General features: G+C 37.8%; 4 protein-coding genes across 4 annotated transcripts; 3 read left to right on the top strand and 1 right to left on the bottom strand.

Annotated features, from left to right (window-relative positions):
* Window positions 1-184: 184 nt before the first annotated feature.
* ocstamp (osteoclast stimulatory transmembrane protein) lies at window positions 185-2,763 on the top strand. Its single transcript, XM_067239010.1, has 3 exons — window positions 185-213; window positions 546-1,569; window positions 1,708-2,763. Exons 1-3 carry the CDS (start codon window positions 185-187, stop codon window positions 2,074-2,076), a joined length of 1,422 nt encoding a protein of 473 aa, XP_067095111.1. The 3' UTR covers window positions 2,077-2,763.
* A 1,899-nt stretch (window positions 2,764-4,662) lies between these two features.
* On the top strand, window positions 4,663-6,273 carry LOC136946043 (thyrotropin-releasing hormone receptor). The gene is made up of 2 exons (XM_067240220.1): window positions 4,663-5,388; window positions 5,849-6,273. The coding sequence occupies exons 1-2, from the start codon at window positions 4,663-4,665 to the stop codon at window positions 6,260-6,262; spliced, it is 1,140 nt and encodes a 379-aa protein (XP_067096321.1). The 3' UTR covers window positions 6,263-6,273.
* Window positions 6,274-14,608: 8,335 nt separating this feature from the next.
* LOC136946217 (transmembrane protein 198-like) lies at window positions 14,609-18,767 on the top strand. Its single transcript, XM_067240482.1, has 5 exons — window positions 14,609-14,812; window positions 16,365-16,741; window positions 17,409-17,981; window positions 18,130-18,266; window positions 18,394-18,767. Exons 2-5 carry the CDS (start codon window positions 16,522-16,524, stop codon window positions 18,547-18,549), a joined length of 1,086 nt encoding a protein of 361 aa, XP_067096583.1. The 5' UTR covers window positions 14,609-14,812; window positions 16,365-16,521; the 3' UTR covers window positions 18,550-18,767.
* Window positions 18,768-18,812: 45 nt separating this feature from the next.
* On the bottom strand, window positions 18,813-21,461 carry LOC136946216 (matrix metalloproteinase-19-like). The gene is made up of 9 exons (XM_067240481.1): window positions 21,356-21,461; window positions 21,110-21,183; window positions 20,858-20,976; window positions 20,544-20,756; window positions 20,169-20,414; window positions 19,962-20,066; window positions 19,699-19,863; window positions 19,396-19,523; window positions 18,813-19,242 (listed from the first exon to the last, which is right to left on the bottom strand). The coding sequence occupies exons 1-9, from the start codon at window positions 21,434-21,436 to the stop codon at window positions 19,003-19,005; spliced, it is 1,371 nt and encodes a 456-aa protein (XP_067096582.1). The 5' UTR covers window positions 21,437-21,461; the 3' UTR covers window positions 18,813-19,002.
* Window positions 21,462-22,026: the final 565 nt, after the last annotated feature.

Below are 22,026 nucleotides of genomic sequence, written 5' to 3'. Positions count from 1 at the left end.
AATCCTTCAGTTATCAGTTTCACATGACAGGTCAAGTGTGGCTTACTCATGTCTGAGAAACTGAGTCACACATATCTTTGTGACAGTGACCGTAGAGGTTCCTGTTTCAGCCTAAGACCTTCCTGTTTCGACATCAGCCCAACTCAAACATCCATGCAATTACTTTCAGATGAACCTTCCCACTATGAGGTCTATGCAGTTTGCCTTTCCAAGGTGGGTTGTGTGTATTATTTAATACTTTGAATGTTAATGTGTTATCCAAAGTGTATTTTTAGAGAAAGATGCTGTTGTCTTAGCTTGTGGTTAACAATGACATGACCATATGATTATGTGTGAGTGAATGATGTAGCACATGCTATGTACCATGTTATACAGCCATGTATGTTGATTAGTTTTGTACATAAATTAATGTTCTGTATGTCTTTAAATTACATTTAACCACTTATAAGTTAATTGCAGCATACAAGCAAAAGGATTGAAATCTGAACTCTTTGAATTATTTTGTTATTCAGTATAGTTGAACTTGCCCTCTTTTTTCTCCTCAGCAAGGGATCCTGCCAAGGTACCCTAAAAAGCACCCTGCTGTACCTCTGTCATATTTACTCAAAGCCGACTCCAGTTGCCAAGGAGATCATGATCCTGCTGTCTTTGTGCCTCACAAATGCTGTGCTGACTGGTGCACTTCTCTTCCGCTGGCTATCAGCTATCTTGAGATATGACCCAGACACCTCTGGCATCATTGCTTGCGTCTGCAGTGTGGTCATCTTTCTCCTCTCTGTCCTTTTCCATCCTCTGCGTTGTGTTCTGACCATGATGCTACCAACTCTCTGCACCAAACAGGGCCGGAAGCTAGTAATCTCAACCTCTGTGATGGTGCTAGTGTTGAACATCATCCCCAACATAACCATCAACGTAGGAGCAGTGATGCACATTGTGAAGTGCACCTCTGAGGGGTTTGCACATACACTGTTAAACTCATCTGCCATTTTAATTGGAGCAAAGGAGGAGCTTGTTAGACAAACAACTACAGCAAAACAGAATCCTTTATTTCTTTTGGGAGATTTGGTGACCAATTTGAATAAATTTGATGAGGTTACACAGATTGATGTTTCTGAAGTTAAAAAGAGGTTTCTCAACATTAGCAGGCAGGTTGAGATGGACTTTGTACATGCCAATGCTTTACTAAAGCAGTGTAAACTTGTATCAAACAGGATTCTAGCTGCTTTCTTTATAATCTATTTGATTATTGATTCAGCCTGTTACTTGAGCTCATATCTTACATCAGTTAAATTCGACAATGTGTATCTCACAAACAAATTAATCCAAAAAGCATCTAATAATGGAGTCCATATAACTGCCACCAAAAATATAGTTAATTCTGCTGGTTGTAAAATAACAAAAGAGGAATTTTCTAAATGTCTGACTTCAGTTGTAGTGGTGAGTTTATATTTCACTGCAGTTATCTTAGTAATTGCTTTGGATCACATTGTGTATTATTTAGTTACCAAAATAGAAACCTGGCTTTTGGATGTTCCAGCTAGTTTTGCCAACATGAGTGTGAACTATGTGGTAAGATAACATCAATCATAATTTCCATTTAACTTTGTATTTACTATACTGTCACAAATACATATGACATTTGCAACTCAAAAATTACATTAACAATAAATGCAACATACAATGATAAGTTATCTTATTCTCCAACAGATTCAGTTTTACGTCCCTGCATCATGTCTTACCAAACCATGTGTGGCGTTTGAGCTGATAAACTTCCACAAAGGCTATAAGGAGTCCTTCAGCCCTGCGTCTTTCCTGTGTGATCCACAGTTCTCATCCCCAGATCTGGAAGTGAGAGTCTGGCTAGGACTTCTCTTCCTGCTGAGCTACACTATGGTATTCCTGGAGATCTACGCCAGGAGACTGCGCAGAGCAATAACGGCATCCTTTTACAGAAAGCATGAGGAAAAAAGAATGGATTTCTTACTAAAGAAAATACAAGTAAAGCAAAGATACGAGAAGAAAGGTTTTTTTCACATTACAATTGCACAGGAAAGTACTGGTCATGTGGTACTGTAAGTGTGTCATGATTATCAACACGGTGTCAATAGCTTGTGTTTCATCCCAAGTGCCACCTGATGACAGAACGTGCAAGAGTGAGTCACTGTCATAGACAGACACAGAGCACCACTCTACCGCCTCCTCTCATCAACAAACACATGTGAAACTGAGAGCCCAAGCTTGAGCTGCACACACAGTATCTGTTGTTTCGATGTTGTCCAATTACAGTAACTTTATGCAATTTGTGAGATAATCTTTTGTGTTTTTATGAGAACTTCCTGCTCACTGGGCATCTTCACTATATGTCATAAAGTTAATATCCCACTAGGTGTCACTAAGGGACTATGATTGTAACTTCAATTTCAAGGACAGCAGGTGTCAATCCTACACAGTAGGTGTTGAATGAGACAGACAAAACATTCTGTCTTTGTGTGACACTGTATTTTACTAAACCTATAAAGTCCTGTGCTTTTCATCACCACAGATTTGAATTCCCATGAGGCTTTTAACAATTTTAGCATCGCAGATTATTAATAGAATAGTTTTTCATCTATTTTTAATAAAAAAACATTTTGCCCTATTTCTTTCTTTTTCCAAAATGTGTATTTCAAAACTCAGGCATCTGTGACTAGATAACACCCTTTGTTGTTGTGGGTCCTAGACAACATGAATTATTCATCCGATATTTCTTGACATTAACTGTTACTGCTACACACTGATTTTTTTTAATTTCTGCATAACCATTCCACATTATTGGCAGCTCAACTGAAACTTCACATTTTGCTTTCCTTTGAATATCTTTATTAACACTTATGTTACGTTTACATTACAATTACAATTTTCTTTGCTAGATGCTTACTGTATATTAGTTACAGATACATTTGTTAGATAAGCTTAATGTATAGGTCTAATTGAATAACCGCCACTTTGTTAACAATTTTCACACTCAATTATAAACTGTTCCAGACATACATAAGTGAATTATTCTTACTGAACCATCACACCACAACAACAACCAAACAAACAAGCACTTTTTGTCCCAGCTATGTTTCTGCTGTTTTCCCTAGGACCAGCTGTAGGGGGTGTATGATTTATCATGAAGAATTATACAAATGTATGAAATTAGCTGAACATTTAAAACTGCCCAAATGTCCTTATTGACCAGCTCTGGTTCTCCCACCTCACAGTCTTCCTCTCTCTGATTGTATCCTCTCTTATAGGGTACAACAAAACAGGGGGATTCGCTACCCACTTCCCTTTAAAAACAAACCTATCACCAAAAATAGGCATTGTGTAAGACTCTGCCATGGGAGTTTGACTAAATACAGAACCTGTCTATATGTTTGAGCTTGGAAGGCATGTCATTTTGATGATAAGCATCCTACCTCATCAGAATCAACATCAAGAGTTCTGTTCATCTGGCGGAGTTAGAGTGCTCTCATACGTGCCACGAGTGGCTCATTAAAATTTGCTCTTTTAGATGGAGAAAGACCTAGATGAGGTTCCTCTATGTGATGAGGTCGGCTGGCCGAAAGGCTTCATTATAAGCTTTTAAGGCTCACTATGCAGCATCCACTGCATCATCAGGCAGCCAGTAGCTGTGCAGACAATCCTCCCAGAGGATAACACATAGTCCCAGTGCCTTGAAGCAAAAGTAAGGGGACTGCACTGTTCCTGTTAGCGATTACATCCCCTTTATTTGAGTTGTTTAATCTGCTCTTTAAGATGTGCCTACTGCTCTAAGATGCAGTAAGATTGAACCTGGAATATGTCCGTGTCCCTCTCACTGCAGAATACACTGTATTCACAGGAACAAGTCAATCTCAACATCTTTGCTGCAGAAATTGTGTACTTGCTTCAGTTCCCAGTATCAATGCTAAAATAATAAAATAAACTGTTCAGAGAGATTAACTATGGTCTATTTTTAGTCTATAGATGCAATGGTTAAGTACTGGGTTGATCCTCATCCTGATGCTGCAGTTGTGACTGTCGACAAGCTGAAAGTTGAGCATAGAGAATAATATACAGTACATGCATCACCTAAAATAGAGAGTCTTATCTTTCTGTGACGAGGATGGTGAGAAAAGAGAGTGGAGCGAGAGAAAGGAGATAGAGAGGGGGAGACAGAAATGCAGGAGAGGGAGAGACAAAGACAAGTTTTTTAAGAGGTTAGGTGGTTAGAACACTGCTGAGAGACTGTTAGGCTACAGTTCTTCTTTTCAGTCGGCTGATCAACCTGGACTTTTCTAAACCTAAAGAGGTGGCACCTTAAACTTAGCTTTCTCCAACCCATGGTAAGGAGTAGAATGACTGTAATAATTGTCAATTGCTATATGTATTGATATTGAAATTAAGCATTGTGTATTAAGCAAGTGTATGATTTATTATTAATTAGAGATTAATATTAAAAAGTATGGATCCAAAAAGGTTAATGCAATTATTATACAAAGAAATGAGCGACGGATGAAATAATAAAATTTATTTTTTCTGTTATTTTGCAGAGTTTCTGTGGGACAATAAAGAGCTTTTGATTTTGATACCATGGACAACCACACATTCGTCGCTACAACCGTCAATGCAACTCATAATACAGAACTGAAAGAGATGCCACAGAATCCTCTTGAAGTTCAGATTGTTACTATCTTTCTTGCGATACTTATATGCGGTGTTGGAATAGCAGGAAATATAATGGTAGTGTTGGTTGTGCTGCGAACCAAGCACATGATGACCCCGACCAACTGTTACCTTGTCAGTCTTGCTGTAGCAGACCTTATTGTGCTTTTAGCTGCAGGCTTGCCAAACATTTCGGATGTGGTTGCTTCATGGTTATACGGGTACGCAGGATGCCTTTGTATAACATACCTGCAATACCTTGGCATTAACGTGTCCTCCTGCTCGATCACAGCGTTCACTGTTGAACGATACATTGCAATATGTCACTCTATCAAAGCGCAATTTATCTGCACCGTGTCTAGGGCAAAGAAGATTATTGCGTGTGTATGGATCTTCACGTCGCTCTATTGCATTATGTGGTTCTTTTTAGTGGACACGGAGGAAACTGAGTACGCCAATGGGGTAATGGTCCGATGCGGTTACCGTGTCTCCAGAAACCTTTACATGCCAATTTACTTTCTAGACTTTACGCTGTTTTACGTTATTCCATTGATTGTGGCAACTGTGCTGTACGGCCTCATTGCACGAATTCTTTTCATGAGCCCATTGCCGAGCAACGTCAACGACAGAGGCGATTCTGTGCACCAGGGGCGCAGCAACAGCACTGTCAAGGTATCGGGCAAGTCTAACAAGGGCGCAGTGTCTTCAAGAAAACAGGTGGGCTCCTGCTTCACTTGAAAGTAAAGCTACTCAACAACCTTTGTAAAACTGGATTATAAAATTTCAATTCGTATTCTTCATAATTATTTCAAAATAACTTTATTCAAATTATTTTGACAACGGACATAAATAGCATTCAACATTAATTCATCAAGGCATATGGTAAATTGAACAGAACCTGATCAGATGAAAAGAGAATGCTATTTTTACAGCTATCAGGTCATTTACTTTTGGTCACATTCCCATTCAAGATTGAGCATTATTGTTTTTATTAGTGTGGGTTTAACACAATGTAGTAGATAACGAACCTGATTAGGCACGTCGGCACTCTTTCTTCTAAGGTGTATTAATTGTTCATGGTCACATATGTTCAGGAGTCAGAGGACCAGCAACTAAGGGACACCTGTAACACTGTGATGTTATAACATCCTGCCTTCTCTTCCTACTCCCGCTGCAGGTCACAAAGATGCTGGCAGTGGTAGTTATTCTTTTTGCCTTGCTCTGGATGCCATACCGAACTCTGGTGGTGGTCAACTCCTTCATGGACCCACCATACACGGACATATGGTTCCTGCTATTCTGCCGGATGTGCATCTACACCAACAGCGCCATCAACCCCATCATTTACAACCTCATGTCTCAGAAGTTCCGCGGCGCCTTTAAAAAGCTTTGCAAGTGTCCAGGCCACGGTCCAGAGAAGGTAAACAAGTACAATGTGCCAGTGTATTATAGCGTCATTAAGGACTCCTCCCATGAAAGTAATGAACCTATCACAGAGCAGGAGGATGCTTGTAGCTATGGAAACACTGTAAAGAGGGTCAACTTTACAGATAAGAATAATGATACAAGTAATATGTTCAGTATTGCTTGATACAGGCTAATCCATCCTTTTTTTAAAGCTCCAGTGTATGGTCAAGCCCAGGGTCTTAACATAATATAGACTTATTATTATATTATGAGAGCTGTCTGTTATTGTGTAGTTGTTGAAAGGGCAACACCCTGCCAGAACATGGAACAAAATATGCTTAGGTGTCTGGCCCTGGGACAAACACACTGAGAAACATTATGTTGCACGGTACAGAGGGGCCATTCTTGTGTAATTGACTTTATAAAGTGTGTAAAAAGGATTTGTGTAGTATTATTGCTGTTATTTTACTGGTAAACACTCAGATACAGATATCATTTCTACATTTGTGTATCACCTAATATTTAGGTGTTGTTTTTTGTTTCATTTAAAGTAGCATTTTTTAGGAGTAGGAGTATTTAGGTACTATATTTTGTTATTTTACAAGTGTTTGTAAATATTTCACTAAACATGAAAATGTTGCTTGTTTAATTTGTTTTGCATGCCATGCTGACACTTGAAGTGGGTGATACAGTTGTGCAATATGTGTTTGATTACAGTATTACTATATGAAAGTATGTTCAGGACAGGATCAGTCAAATGCCATCATACTTTTGGGAAACTTGTTGTTATGATTTAGTGTTCAAGTTGATGAATCAAAGTAAAAGGTATATAAGCAGTATACATTTGTGTGTGGTATTTTTTAAACCTTTAAACCAAAAAAATAATAATCCTGGAATTATTAAATTAAATATTAATATAAAACTATTTTTCATGTTGGTAACAATAGACTAAACAGGCCTACCCATGTCCATTGTAGGTTCTGGTAAACCTCCCAAGTTCAGTGAGTGTGCTCATCCAAGAGTTACTGGACTGTTACTAATGGTTAAACTCAGTCGACAGTTCAAATACTAGCCACCCACACTATCAAGCCTGCTGATGTGTGGTGATGCTATATTTGAGGTCCCCCTGTGTTGAAATGCAACACACTGGCTAAATAGTTAGACCTATCAGTGGAACAGTAGCCCAACTTTCAGTCCCCCTGAAAGTTGGATTGGTGTTATGACTAATAGGGTTAGAGTGAGGACATGAATTGTGTGATGACCAGCCACCATCAATTTGAGCACGACCTACTGCAGAGCTTCAATAGCATCTGAATATTTCTGTATACAACTGTGCCAAAGTACACAAAAAAAGAGTGTTATCAGAATTGTTTATGTATGTGTAGCCTGTGTAAATACTTTCAGATGCAGTGGTACCTTTTTCAGGATTTTTTATTCTCATCAATAATTTTATTTTCCATTTTTATATAATATGTGCAGCATATTAAATAGTATATATTTAGTTAATAATCCCACACACAAGTGAGCTTTATCAGGTTCTTAAACTACATTTGTAAACTGAATACAGACAGAGTGTACTTATAGTCCTTTACTTTTTCATTGTATTGCCTTTACACCACCCCTTACCCCATCCCTCCACCTCCCCACCCCGTCTTGAGTCAGTTTGTTTGTGAAAGTACTGTGGTGGTAAGTAGCAGTTCTATACTGGGACTTGTCAGACCACAGATGTATACAAGCCAATGGGTTAGGGTTAAGCTACATATATACTTGCCAGTGAGCTGACACCCCCTGAGCTGAGTTCTCTGTTGCAGGCTCAGTGATTATAGCAATTAATAAAAAAAAGATTTATACAGATTCACACAGCAAAAGAATAATAATGACATACTTTACAATCATCTAAAAATACCCCAAACAGACTCATCTAAAAATACCCCAAACAGATGTTTTTCTCAAGATTTTGGGAGATTTCTTAGTCCAAACATTAGAGAGACCAGTCCACTCTCTTTAAGCTCACTCAGACCTTATTTGCATTGGAACAACTTTTATCCACCACCAACAACGTATGCACTTTTAAAAACTTTATGAGGGTTTGTTTTTTTAAATGTTGATTCTTAATTCAAACAACTCAGATAGTGTCTTTCAGATTATCAAGTGCACATCTGAATTTTTACGAATCTTAGGAAAGTGTTTATTAAGGGAGGTATTCTACTATAATGTAATTTTACAGTTATTATTTTCCTTGCAGTAGCATATTGCCAGGTGAGAGTGATGAAGAGGTTCGACCAAAAGGATGGATGCTGGTCTGTTTGCGTGAGGCTTTCAGTCATCACAAAAATCTCCCATAGATCAAGTCCCCTGAGGCTCTTCTCTCTGCTATAATATCTTGAGTTATCAAAAGCCCACATGCCACTTGTCAAACAGTAGCCTATCAACTGCAGTCCTTCAAGCTGTTCCAGACAACATATATCATACATTTTTCACTTGATACACATTCATTTCATGTAGTTTGCAATGCTTTTGCAACTTTTAAAATATAACGATTTCTCTGGGGCTAAATGAAACTAGCTTCCCTGAGAACACTTCTCTCTGTCTTTGAGTGCCTCCCATAAGGACAAAGCACTAGAAAGGATCTTACTCTCCCGATCTCACCATATACACTTTTATCCAAGGGTGGATAATGCCTTTCCAATCTTCATACACCAATCTCTCTGGAGCAAAGAGACACACTGATGACCCCACTTTGTGCTAAAGAGTCTTTCCCATCAGTGAGACTACATATAATCCCAAATGTAGCATGGGTATAGAGAGAAAGGGAATATCTCACAAGGAAAAGTAGGTAGTTATAAAAACAGGAGGCTGAAGCTTCATTTGAAACACAAAATAAACAAACCAAACTGTTAATCAAGAAATATGTGAGGATGTACTTAATTTAGGCTATACCAAGAAGTTTGCCAGGCACACAACTTTCAATTTTTAATCCAGAATCAGTTCACAGTTATGTAAAGGTAGAGTAAAGGTCATAATTATGGTAGTAATAGTTAGTTAGTAAGGAACAGCGTTGTAAAAAATTGGAAAAGTCTTAATAATAATCAAATTAATGTCAGAATCCTTATCCATAAAATATTATTTTTTTATGTAACATAAATAAGATAGCATATTATATAAATCCTAGTAACTGGCAAATGATTGACATAAGCTCACAGACCTGTCTTGTGTATTTTGGCCATTCTGATTTTACACACCATGACAACAATGCTGTGTGCTGTTCACATGATCAGTATACTAAGCATATAAGAGTTATTATCATAGAGGACATTTATTCACCTCTTACTTCATAAGGGTCTCTGCCTCCTAACTATTAGGATTCATAGCGGCATAATCAAAGCCCTACCAGAGGCGAACAATAGTTATTCTGTGTTGAGAGGTGAATCATTCTGTGATCATTTCACGATGCCCATTATGACTTGCTGAAGAGTCTGTTTTCTTTTTCATTTTCAGTAATCCGCCCTTGAAAACAAATTATTCATACCCTTAAATATCCTTCACTTAAGTAACAGAAACAAACTGTCATATAAGTTTATTTGTTATTTTACAAATAGAGTGAAATAATAAGTTTATTATTTTGTTATGTGGTTCATGTGAAAACGACATGCCTTTTTAATAAATATTTATTGTACTTACAGTCATAGTGAAAAATTCACAAAGTGAGAGTGATTAAATATGTTTACCGTCTATTTAGTTTTCTTTTTGCATATCAATAGGATAAGTTAAATTTTTTATGCAGAATCTCGGAAAGCTTTGGACCACACAGAGTGTATACTCTGAGGACTCAACTTAACCTAGATGGAAATTTCTCTGTTCATTCATATTAGAATTCATATTTAAGTTTAAAACTAGGAAACAAAGATCATGACTCTCTGTTTGTAATACCACAGACAATCACTCTCAAAATTCTTTGTTCAAGATGTCTCTTGATCGCTCATAATTATTTAGGGTTTTATCAACATTTACCAAGAAACGTTCTGCTTATGTCAATTATGCATATGTCACTTAGCCTTCCATTTCGTGTTTCATATCACATCTTGTGTTCATGATCTCTTCATGGTAACTATGGTTGTTTTTTATATGTACTCCATAACATGCGAAAGGTATTAGCTTTGATCCGTACATCTAAGTAAAGGGCTTTTGGGAGGGGGAAAAAGAAGTCTTAAAGGAACACCAGTCCAGTATATACAAACAGTATTTCCTACTCTTCCTCACACTTCACTTTCTTACTCCTCTGAGTTTGAGAGTTTATAATAATGATGGTTTACCACCACTACATAGTCTAAGTGTCAAAAGGCTGATGTAATTTAACCATGAAAAGGAAAACTATTCAAAGTATTCTTGATTGGTGAAAGGCAATTTAGGATAAAAAAACTTCTACAGCTAATCAAACAAATTCAAATATCTAGATGAGGATTTAAGTTTATTTACATAATAAATGAAAATAAGTGTCGTAACATTGTATGAATATTTATATCTGTAATCCAAATATAAACTGACCAATGGGGTATCACATCTCATTGAAGCTCATCAGAAACATTAGTAGTGTAACTAAAACCTTTTTTTGCTTTTGTGGGAAGGTCTTTTCTTCATAACACATTTCCTCTGTCTTTATTAACATGACAATGCTCATTTGATGTGGGAGTAAAGAGGGGTGGTTGCTATGAGACAGCGCAAGGTTGACACAGTGCTAGGCCTCTGCTTGTATCCCCTGTCACTGAATAAAGTAATGGTGTGTGTGGCATGGGCGATTTGTCTGTTCCTCCCCAAGCATGAGGCCAGAGGAATAAATCACAGAGCTGCATATCTCATCTCGGTCTTAAAGGGAACTATTTGCCATACTTTCAATTAATATTTCACCCCTGCATTATCATTTACACCCACATGTATTTAATTCCAGTGGTAATTTGTCTCTGTGAGACTAATGTTTCCATATCAATTCAGACCACAAGTTTAAGGTTGTGCTCCATGAACTTTCGACCATATTTGTTTGGGTTTTAGTCAACATGATGTTACAGATCATAGTACACAAACAAGTATGCATTAATCCTTTTTAATATTGTTCAAGTTTTAATGGGAATTGCTTTTTGTTGTCTGAACACATTTGGACCAAACTGGAAGGAGTGATTTACATTCTAGACATCATACATCATACATTACAGATATATATTTGAGCATGTGGCATATGATGTTAAATACTGATGCAAAGGAATGTGTTTGCAATTTGGAAAACAGTCCTTGCAATCACATTGATATAGTACAATCCATAATTTCTGTATTTTAGAGTGATCATGCACACTTTCTCTCCCCCTTCTTGATTAGGAAACCTGACCATCCATAGCTGCTCCACTATTAAATATCTCCACCTGAACATAGATGGGAATTCACATGGTTACAAAATGTCTTGTCAAGCATCACTGGCTTTGATGATATACAAAAATACAGAAATTGGTAGATAAATTATGGATTTAAAAAGTTCAAAGAATTTGTATTTCTCATGGCTAAAATACCACTACTTCAGTCCGCTCATGCTATAGAAAAATATTTTATAGATTTGTACAATTTGTACAATTAGCATGTAGTACAGTAGTGTGACCAACAGGGCTTTGACTTTAGTGTCTAGATCAAGTCTGCATCCTCATGGTCTGTGGATGATTCATGCTTTTATATATGAGAGTCAAAGAAATACTGAGGAGACTGACTATTTGTTATGTGATTTCTATGGACCTTTTACAACTTTATGAAAGTCTTTGTTGTGTCTGTCTGCCTGTCAGAAAGAAAAGACTATCTTTCTGATCATTTCAAACGTAAATTTGCCTTGGGGCACATAGACAGCCCTATTATCTTATTAATAGACAGAATTGTTTTTTCATACTGTATTCACTTTTTTTTAAGTAGGCCAACAAAAAATACAAATGTGGTTTGCATAGTGCCCAAGGGCATTGTTGGATTGCTGCTGCATGACAAACAATGCTAATCTTAAAATATATTTACAAAATTGTGCCAAACTGCAACTTGCAGTTCTTTGAGTTAGTTCCTGAGATGTACATCTGCACAATAATAAAGTAATTGTTTTACTATCTACAGCTTTAACAAATGAATAGCTAAATTACAAGGCAACCACATATTCAAGATAGACTAGACAGGTCCTCCACATAAAGCACAACCCAAGTGTAATTTGGACCTCAGGAACATAGAATGACACATCAGAATCATCCAACTGAATTTATTTTCTGTTGACTCTGACTATGGCCATTTTTTATTCATAGACTCAATACCACCCTCCCTCTACTGGGCCACCCAGGCCATTCAGGTGAAAAAAACATTCCATTTATGGAGGTGAAATGGTCAGTGTTAATCAATATTCTCAGCTTTTCAATCAGCGATGCAATAAATAACCCAACACAGAGAGATTTGAGATTGTGGAGATAAGTAGCACAGGCAAAATATGAGAAGAAATATGATTATATTTGTATGTCTCTCTTTAAAGGGGATACTTTCCAATATCCTGAATAATAATAGTTACACATAATATTATTGTTATTGTGCTTATTTGGCCATCAACCCATTCAAATGACACAAACCAATCAATGAATCACGATCCATGTTATTGGCTATGACCAATGCCAGGTTAACCCATGTTGTTCCATTTTGTGAACATGTTGTCACTGGTCTGCAGCTGACATGGGTATATCTACTGTACATGTGATTTGTGATAAGCCGTAAAATGCTGCCCCTGTGAATCATGCTGTTGAGCAATGACAGTTATTTATCCTGTCTCAGCAGTCATGGGTTATCCAGTCTGACTAATTTGACAGGTGTCAAAAATTACCCTCTCACAGAGTAATATTTGCCATTATCCAATTTCCAAACATTTTTGTAAAAACATTTCTCTTGTCTTAAAACATATTTTTATTCTTTGGCTTTCCAGTCAGTTTAGGGTCACTCGTGCTTATTGTAATTGTGTTGTTTTTGTGTTTTTTCCTACTTATTGTTGTTTGGCCTTATCTGATGACTTTGTGCAGCACTTTGGTCGGCATTGGCTGTTTTTAAATGCATTATTGCAAATGCAGCGATAAATGCTTAGTGCCTGATAGAAGGCTTTGTGGCTCAAAACATCTTTATTTGCTTCTCACTAAAAGACCTTAATGCTGCATGACAGCTCTATTTCACTGGTGATTTTGACATCATTATAGATCAATCTCTCAGCAGTCTGTAACCACCCACTGCTGTCATTCTTAATCTACTCTTTCCCATGGTGTTGGCTTAATTTTTATGGCAGTGGCTAACCCTTCACTTGTTTATAGTAAGCTATGTTAAACTTCTTTGAACATTGCAGATTCTTCAGTTAACAAACATTCAATATAAATATGGTGTAGTGTACAACAGAGCAGTCTAATAGAAGATATTAGTCTACACTGGTTTTTAAGTGCCTTTTTTGCTGTTCATTATAAGTCTTCACAATGTCTGAAACTAAAACTAAATTTTATAGCAAACTCATTTATCTGAGTTACAGTACCTTTGGTATAATGATATACTGAAATGTGTACTTCCCTATATCAACATCTCTCTTATGCCAATAATACATATGTGATTATCAATTACCAATATCCCAAAACTCCTTACCAATATCTACAAAATATCTTGAAATAATGCAATATGGTATTACACTGGAGGCAGAAATATTAGAATAAAGACATGGTTAGGTATTTTCATAGAAGCACACATCACCCTTTTATCTATTAGTGCAATTTCTATTTTACACTATACAGTGCAAGCATTTTCGCTTTTCATTTAGGTCTATTAGAAGGCTACATATTTTAAGAGAACAAGTGAAAGGAAAAGAAACATGTCTTACTGTTTCTTTCAGACAGGTATGGTTCATACTACAATCTTTTGTCAGTTTAACCGACCTAGTGCCCACAGGCAATTGTGGCAGCTTTCATCTCTTCCAGGGAAATGTCATGGTTTTAAAACGTTCAAAGTCCTCTTTAATAGGCTATGGTGAAATGTCGTATATCAAAGGAGAGTTTAAAATATAACTAACAGCCTAAACCTAAATCTGACTCCGTATCATCAGTTGATTCTGTTGACCTTAAGTGCTGGAGCATGAAAGTACAGAGACACCAAGTGGATAAAAAATGTAACAAATCTGTCTGCATTCATCATTCCATTTGCTTTTACAGACTTTCGGTTGGTGTCTTGTCATTCAATCAATACATTTACACATTGGAGAGTATCACGGGAATTATGACAAATGTTTTATTATAAGGTTTATTTTTTAAGTAGACTACACAAAATGGCAATAAAAATGATCAGATTTTGACAGCGATGTGAGCACGATTCCCACGATTCACCCGATTAAAGCTCATGGGACAGTAGAATCGAAAAACTCTACTGTTGAATTTACCGTTGGTCTCGCGGCATCACTGAATTGCAAGTGTTGGACAGAAGTAGCAGCCAATCTCGTAGTGATGTCCAAAACTGTGAGATGTCAGCAGATGCGACGGAGATTTACATTTTAACCGTCTCGTCGGGTTATTAGGCTGTGATAGGCTACAGTGTAAGATTGAAATGGTCTGATTTACACAATTTAATGCCAAAATCCAACTGGACTTAGGCCCTTCACGATTATTTTTGTCATGATTCACGTAGCCTATGCTTCTGACCAAGGTCTGTGTTGTTTCAGGTAAGATTTGAAGTACACTTTTGATCATTTTCAGTCATCAGTCATGGTCACAAATATAACTTTGTTTTGGTCTGATGTGTCAGGCAACTCTTAGGTAGACTAAAGGAACAATATGTCTTATTTATTACTTTTTAATGTCAATATTAAAGTTGAGTTAAACCCTTACAATAGTTTATCTTAGGCATTTACAGATCCTACCGCCTGTTAAAATATTTATGTGAAATTCAGCCATCGCACTGCTGCTCTTCATTAATTGTCTGTAACCTTTTAATGCTTATTCCTGAATGTTTAGGCTTATATATAGGCTATGTATACAAATTACAGGGTAGTTTTAAATGTCAGTCAATAATTTAAATGTTAGACTATAATGTAGCCTACTGAAAGTCAGGATTTAATAGTGATAAAAGTATGGATCATTGATCAATCCGTTGGAACGTGAGATTTTCTGCGTATGTTTTGAACCAACCTGTACAAATCGGGATTTTAGAAGCAGGTTGTCAGGTTGGATCAGGGCACGAGCGTCACTCCAGTGAGCTAATAATCTTTTAATTCAATTTGCTAACCATGGGATCCACTTGAAAATCTCTAATGTAGACCTACTTCACTTTGAAGTAGGTCTACATGTCATCTGAAGTAGATGACTACTTTCATTGCCATCCAGAATAAGGCTATACGGAGAATACAGCATTGACCCTTGATGGTTGTGTAAAGCCAGTCCAGGGCATCCTCACATTAATCAGTGTACAGAAACAAGACCCTTGCAGTAACTTCCATTGGCCATGATTATTGGGCACAAAAATTGGTCAAAGACTGAAATAATGAAATGTAGCCTGTCACAACCCCATTCTGCTCTGAAATAGCTTATCTTGCTTGTTTTTTGGTACATGCACAGTAAATTGGATATCCAATAAGCATTACCTTCAAGGGGTTTAGATGACAGGAGTATATTCTCATCTTTGATGATCAATCTACTAAATAGTTGTTATTATACTAATATTCATGACAGATGTGTTGAGCCTTGTGGTACTCTTTGTAGGCTTGTTATTTCCTCTTTCAGATTTTGAAACACAGTGTTCTATTGTTGGGGTGTTTGTTTGCTTAGCATTGTTCTATAAAACTGAGTTTGTTACCACATGTTCACAACAATGAGGTTCACTAGTGTTGTCGACATCAAGCCACGTCTCATTTCCCTGTCTGTATCCTGCACTATAGCAAAGGTCAGGAAGTCAAACTGAGACTAAGAGAACATCTATATTTCCTTTCTGAGGGATGGTTGCCAATTAATGGTTTGGTGAGACCTTCCCATTCATGAAATTTAAAGGCAAATACCAATATTTTTAGATATATAATTAGATATTAATCTATTAAGTCTATACATGTACTGTATAGCTTGGTCTTGCACATTCTATCTGTGACCCAAAACAATGCTTTGGGTCAGGGTTTTTTTTTGTTGACCAAGTGACTAAGAAAATGATGACCCTGTTATCATCTTCTATCTCTGACAGAGCCTGGCACAGCCTGTGGAGTTAACCGTTTTGTCTTTTTGTTGCAGGTGTTGGACAGGAAACACCCTGATTCACATTCTCTGATTCACAACTTCCTTTTTCCTCACCTACACAGCATTCCATCATTTTGTCTTCAACTAGCAAGCCAAAGCCCAGTCCCTACAGAATTACACAAATGTCCTACCTTATTATTGGACTAATTCAATGAGATGTTCACATGATTACACAAATGGCATAACTGCTGAACCAGTACACTATTCAAACTTCTGCTCCAAAATGGCAGACCCCTCTTCCCTATTTGTCACTGATAATAGAGGCCTGGGAGTGCACACATCTGATCTTGTGATAAGAAGAAACTATGAATTCATCTCAACTGTTATCTGCTCCGCATTCCTTTTGTTTGGGCTCATCTACTGCTTTTTGGGTAAGGTCACAGAGGGATCACTTACATATAAATAGTACTGATATGCAATAAATGACAACCAAACAGGGCCTGTTGTACTAGAGCTCTATCATATGATAGAGCTCTAGTACAACAACAAACAAATAGTCAAAGTTGTATTAAATTCTACTAGCCAGCAACATGTTCTTACTCTAACCTCATTTCATGAAAGGCTTAAACTGTAAAAGGACAGGTGTCTGGGATCTCCCATGGGTTTAGGGTGAATGTGCCTCAAGCTGAAAGAGGCAGATGGGACACCTGAGTTGATTCACTCAGTTGTCTGTACTGTAGAGGCAGTGTAAAAAGTGTCAGCCTTGGAGATGATAATATCACAGCCACATCAAAACACTTAACTTGGGACCATGTTAGATGATAGTAGAGGACTTAACTACTGTTTCAGTTAGATGTGTGCTGTAGTAATATAAGACAAAAACGGAAATCTAAAATACACAAATTCCAAAGTAAAAACAATAGACATTATATGATACAATATATTCTAAAATTCTCTCTGTTTTGCTGCTACCATTGGATTGTATGATGTCTTCAAGTGTGTGGAATAAATAGTCTTGTAGGCTTACTGTGATATCCTTCACTGACACCTGGGCTGAAACAGGATGTGTTTTTATGGATCATTTATTTATTTCCTTAGGTTACAGACTCTTCAAAATGGTCATGTTCCTGTCTGGCTTTGTATTTGGATGTTCAGCTGTCTGTCTGGTGTACCATAAAGAGCCTGTGCTGGACAATCATGTGGGGATGGTAACCAAGATAGGCATCAACCTCGGTGTGGGTGTTCTGTGTGGTCTGGTGACCATGCTCATCACTCCCTTGGGGCTCTTCCTCACAGGTTTACACCTGGGATGCCTTCTCACCCTGGCCAACGTGCTGGTGGTGGGACAGTATTACAGCCTTGCTCCAGCATGGGTGCCTCTAAGCGCTCTTTTGGCCACAAGTGTGCTCTGTGCCATCCTCATACTGCAGTGGCAGAAACTCTTTACTGTGCTCACCACCTCAGTATTGGGTGCCTTTGTGGTGATGATGTGTGTTGACCACCTGGTTGAGATGTCTCTTCTAGCTCGGCATTTATACAACATTATTTATCAAGTTCCTGTAAGCCCTTTGTGCTGTTTCAGCTGGGCGATCATAGGAATATCCCCTGTCCTTAGTCTGATGGGTGTATTTGTGCAATGGAAGCTCACAACCCATGGATTATCTCATAAAGGTGAGGTGCAAACTCAAATATTGAATCTTGAATACCTCTTCAAGAGTTGTATTACTTGAAGCACTTTTTCAGTTTTTCTTTTACAATTTGTTTGCTAAACAAAACACTGTCTCTTCATATCTCTTGCTTGATTTTACGGGTTCCAAAGACATTGGCAGCAGACAGAAGAAACAGGCTCGACTAACGCAGATCAGAAGGAGAGAGGCCAGGAGACGCCCACAGGAAACACACCGCCGTTGCAAGCCTCCACCCCTCAAGCGCTATGCAGGGGATGTCCTGGCCCCTGTAAGTGATGATTACCTTCCTTGAGAAAACTTTGAACACTACTTTCATAATATTAAGATAGACTTCATCAAGTCATCCTTGACATAGAGAATTTGTATAAACAAGAGTATATTTCTTTCTCATCTAGAGTTACCTCCAGAGCCTTCGTGAGCACCAGATGGGGACAAGTTCATCTTCAAGCAGCATCAGTACAGTTACACACACAATGATTGACTTTGACTTTGAGACCGGCTCCATGGTGCATCTGACATCTTCAGCCTCCTCACCCACATTTAGGATCTGAAGGCCTAGGGGTCACCTACCAGTTTGACTGGTATTCTCCATGCGACCAAATCACTAGTTGTGCCCATGATGGAATCCCCATGACTGGTCAGAAGACTTTGGACAGAACAGATATCTACAGTTTTGTGGCTTCCAGTCTCCATGAGAGTGGTCTGTTAAGCATTGTCCTGTGAGTTTTATACAAATATATAAGTTACATTCATTAAAAAACTAACTTTTGTTTGGAGTATAGTTTATATTTTACACAACAATTTTTTACGCGAATTTAAAGCATGGTTTCATTATCAGTTCATGTAGAAAACACAAAAGGGACTTTGTATTGTGTTATTGCAGTACACGATAAAGATGCATCGCACAAAAACTTTTTAAAATAAATATTCTTCTCACTGTAAAATCTTAGAAATAAAAGCAAATCATGCCTCCATATGTTGAACTGAGAGTGACCTCTGGTGGTCTACCTATCACATAACATCCATTTTTGTCTTGTGCTATGAGGATAGCCTTCATCCGCTGTTGGATGGAATTCATTTATGCGCCAGAATTTGTCTCCTTTGAAGAAGTACATGTAGCCATCTGTCCAGGCGAAGGCCGCCTCTGTGTTGTCAGGTAGCCCAGAGAAGAGTTGTGAGATGGGTTTGGGGTACAAACTGATGTCCATTGCTCTATTTTCATCCCACTGCCAGTACACAGAGCCCTAGAAAATGGGCATGTAAAGATAGGTAAACTAACCACATTCATGGTTATAGGCACAATATATAGGCACACCAACACAATATATAGGCACACTAACCCGTACATATTTAATCTGACTTATAAAGGTAAACTCAGAGGGTGGTTTTATCCTTACCTTGAGGAAGATCACTTTATTGTTCCTGTTGAGATACAGGGCTGAATCGACATTAGACGGGATGTTGGTCAATAGTCTAGGGAAGCCATGATCCAATTTGAAGCCTGAATACCTCCAAATTTTGTCCCCTGAAAATACAAAGTTGAGATACACACATAAACAATATCACAAACAGAGTTTATATCTCCATGGCAACCATCACACATCTCTTAAACTTAGTCATGTGTCTGGGCAATAACATTCTTATTATTTCTATAACAACATTGATCAACCAAAAATACTTGTTTCAAGAGATAGAAATACCTTTCAAGAAGTAGGACTTCCTAGTCCTCTGAGAGTGAACAGCAGCATTCAGATTCCCTGGCAGACCCTTCCAGAGCACAGAGATCGGGACAGGCACACTGTTGCCTGTGCTGGACACGGTCCACACATAATGGCGATGAAAGATGTAGGTTTTGCGAAAAGGACCTAGATGGATTAGGACCAAGAAAAAAATTCTGAATTCAAACTAAATACTCATGGCCTGTAAATAGGCAAAATCTGACATTCATTGGAATTTACTATACCCAACATAATTGCATCCACGGTAGCCTTGCAGAGATCTGGAGGTCTTGCCGCTGGGGTTACTGGACTAGTATTCCTGGACGCACGAGGATATTTGACAGGCTTTCCTAGAACAGAAGAAAAGTATCATTTATAACATGACAGACAAAAATAGGGTTCAGATATCGTTTAAATAAAAATATAAATATACAAATATAATTCAATCATACCATAAATAGCTTGAATGCCTTGTATATCATCAGGATGTAGTTTAAAGTTGGGCCGATATCCTTTGTATATGGGTCCCATCAACGAATTGTAATACTGTGAGTGGCCCAGGCCAAGCACATGGCCAATTTCATGTGCTGCTACAATCCTCAGGTTAAAGCCAGAATCCTTCCCTTCGGTCCACTTTTCATCGTCATCGAAATGCACAATGCCTGATTCAGGAGCATCTGCATGGGCTAGCACCTTTCCTAAAAGTAAGAGTAGTATTGTAAATAAGATGATGTAGAAACTATTCCTAAATTCACAACATTTCACTCTTTCACATATCCACAGACAGACAGTTGACCCTTGTAGAGATCTGTCAAAAACATTCTTACCTGGCCCATCAAAGGGAATTGGACATGATTTATCTTTCCTGTGGAATGAGAATTTGATGTCTGCTCTTCCCTGGTGCACCTCCTGAAACCTTAGTGGGGACACCTCACTCCAGTACCTAAAAGCGGTCTGAATGGCAAAACGTGTCTTCGCTAGGCCCAAATCTCGGGAGTAATTGTAAATTCGGTAGGTCAGCTTTTTCTTCCTCCAATAACCTGTTCAAAATATGCATTTGTAAAAAGTTTCCGGAGACAGTGAACTAATTTGTATCACATAAAATCACTATAAACTGGTAGATCTTGATACCCAAACTCACCCATCACCCGGTATTTTAAGGATGTGTTGCTGAAAGAGTCATCAATACCACAACGAGGCTGACTTATTGTTGCACTAAGTTTTCCAGAGATTGGTGCATCAGTTGCTTTCCGAAAGGTTCTGAGTAAAAACAAAATGGATAATTAGTCAATATAAATATTTTCAATAGACATTCTGCTTTTGAATTTCTTCCAGGTAAGGCCTGAACAATGCAGTTAAATGAAGAGCACAAATGATGGTGTATGATGCTCACCTCAGAACTTTTATATTCTCAGTTGGATGATTTTGATTCTTACTTTGCAGTGGCACATGCAGGTAATCATAGGTCTTCAAAAAATTGGCATCAAAAGACATTGTAGAGGATCATTGGTAAAGATCCTCTTTGATATGGTTGTTATTTGTACTGTGCAGCAATGATATGCATTTCATGAGAATGCATGCACTTCAGTAATATAAGCAATTAAGTACAAGTCACTTGGAATTTTATCTGCATTCTTACCATGGCCCCTGTGAATTCATTAATGCTCAGGGTGACGGATGATGGCGTGGTCAGCAGGAAAAGAAGCACTATATATTCCATTCTGTATTCAGTTACTGGTATTCTGTATTACTGCTGCCTTCTTTCACTCATAACAAGTGCTGTAGAGAATACTGACCAAACGTTACAGTATAACACTTTTATTCCTGTCCACTGTGTTTATAAAGAGAATGTAAGATTATCTTTGAATCTTCCTCTGCATTGTCCAAACTAGTATGTATCCATGTATTTTCTCTTACGCTCCAGTCTACCATTCCAGTAGTCTACCATTCAACCCTACTTCTAGTCTTTACATTGTAACTTTGTTCTGCAGTTTTATACCATCTAGTGTCCTCAGAGACCTACTTTGAAACCGCATAATTCAACCATTATGAATGTGATGTGGGATTTCTAAGGAAGAAATAAATCATTTAGATTGACAGCATTATGTTGTGAATGCCTACTCACATCTGCCCAGCCAATATCAGTGCATCTGTCCAATCTTAACCTCTACTAAGAAAGACAACTAACAATCTGCTTTTAAGTCAAGATAAATCAATAAAATCTCAAACTACACATAATCCAAAATATATCTTAGATTTTCTCATTTGAGTCACAGACACAGCCGGAACTCTTCAATGAGCTGTGTAACA

This window comes from Osmerus mordax, chromosome 7, assembly GCF_038355195.1.
Source record: "Osmerus mordax isolate fOsmMor3 chromosome 7, fOsmMor3.pri, whole genome shotgun sequence".
NCBI classification, from domain to species: domain Eukaryota; kingdom Metazoa; phylum Chordata; class Actinopteri; order Osmeriformes; family Osmeridae; genus Osmerus; species Osmerus mordax.
The sequence above is the reverse complement of the archived record's forward strand: the minus strand, read 5'-3'. Positions and strand labels throughout refer to the sequence as shown.

What these genes read in the sequence shown, in the direction of transcription:
- ocstamp (XM_067239010.1), top strand. Translation starts at nt 185, where the DNA reads ATGAGGTCTATGCAGTTTGCCTTTCCAAG. An exon ending in ATGCAGTTTGCCTTTCCAAG is followed by an intron (nt 214 to 545) that starts GTGGGTTGTGTG and finishes TTTTCTCCTCAG; the next exon opens with CAAGGGATCCTGCCAAGGTA. An exon ending in ACATGAGTGTGAACTATGTG is followed by an intron (nt 1,570 to 1,707) that starts GTAAGATAACAT and finishes ATTCTCCAACAG; the next exon opens with ATTCAGTTTTACGTCCCTGC.
- LOC136946043 (XM_067240220.1), top strand. Translation starts at nt 4,663, where the DNA reads ATGCCACAGAATCCTCTTGAAGTTCAGATTGTTACTATCTTTCTTGCG. An exon ending in CAGTGTCTTCAAGAAAACAG is followed by an intron (nt 5,389 to 5,848) that starts GTGGGCTCCTGC and finishes CTCCCGCTGCAG; the next exon opens with GTCACAAAGATGCTGGCAGT.
- LOC136946217 (XM_067240482.1), top strand. Translation starts at nt 16,522, where the DNA reads ATGAGATGTTCACATGATTACACAAATGGCATAACTGCTGAACCAGTA. An exon ending in GCTCATCTACTGCTTTTTGG is followed by an intron (nt 16,742 to 17,408) that starts GTAAGGTCACAG and finishes TTATTTCCTTAG; the next exon opens with GTTACAGACTCTTCAAAATG. An exon ending in CAGGGGATGTCCTGGCCCCT is followed by an intron (nt 18,267 to 18,393) that starts GTAAGTGATGAT and finishes TTTCTCATCTAG; the next exon opens with AGTTACCTCCAGAGCCTTCG.
- LOC136946216 (XM_067240481.1), bottom strand. Translation starts at nt 21,436, where the DNA reads ATGGAATATATAGTGCTTCTTTTCCTGCTGACCACGCCATCATCCGTC. An exon ending in ATGAATTCACAGGGGCCATG is followed by an intron (nt 21,184 to 21,355) that starts GTAAGAATGCAG and finishes AATTTTTTGAAG; the next exon opens with ACCTATGATTACCTGCATGT. An exon ending in GAGAATATAAAAGTTCTGAG is followed by an intron (nt 20,977 to 21,109) that starts GTGAGCATCATA and finishes GTTTTTACTCAG; the next exon opens with AACCTTTCGGAAAGCAACTG.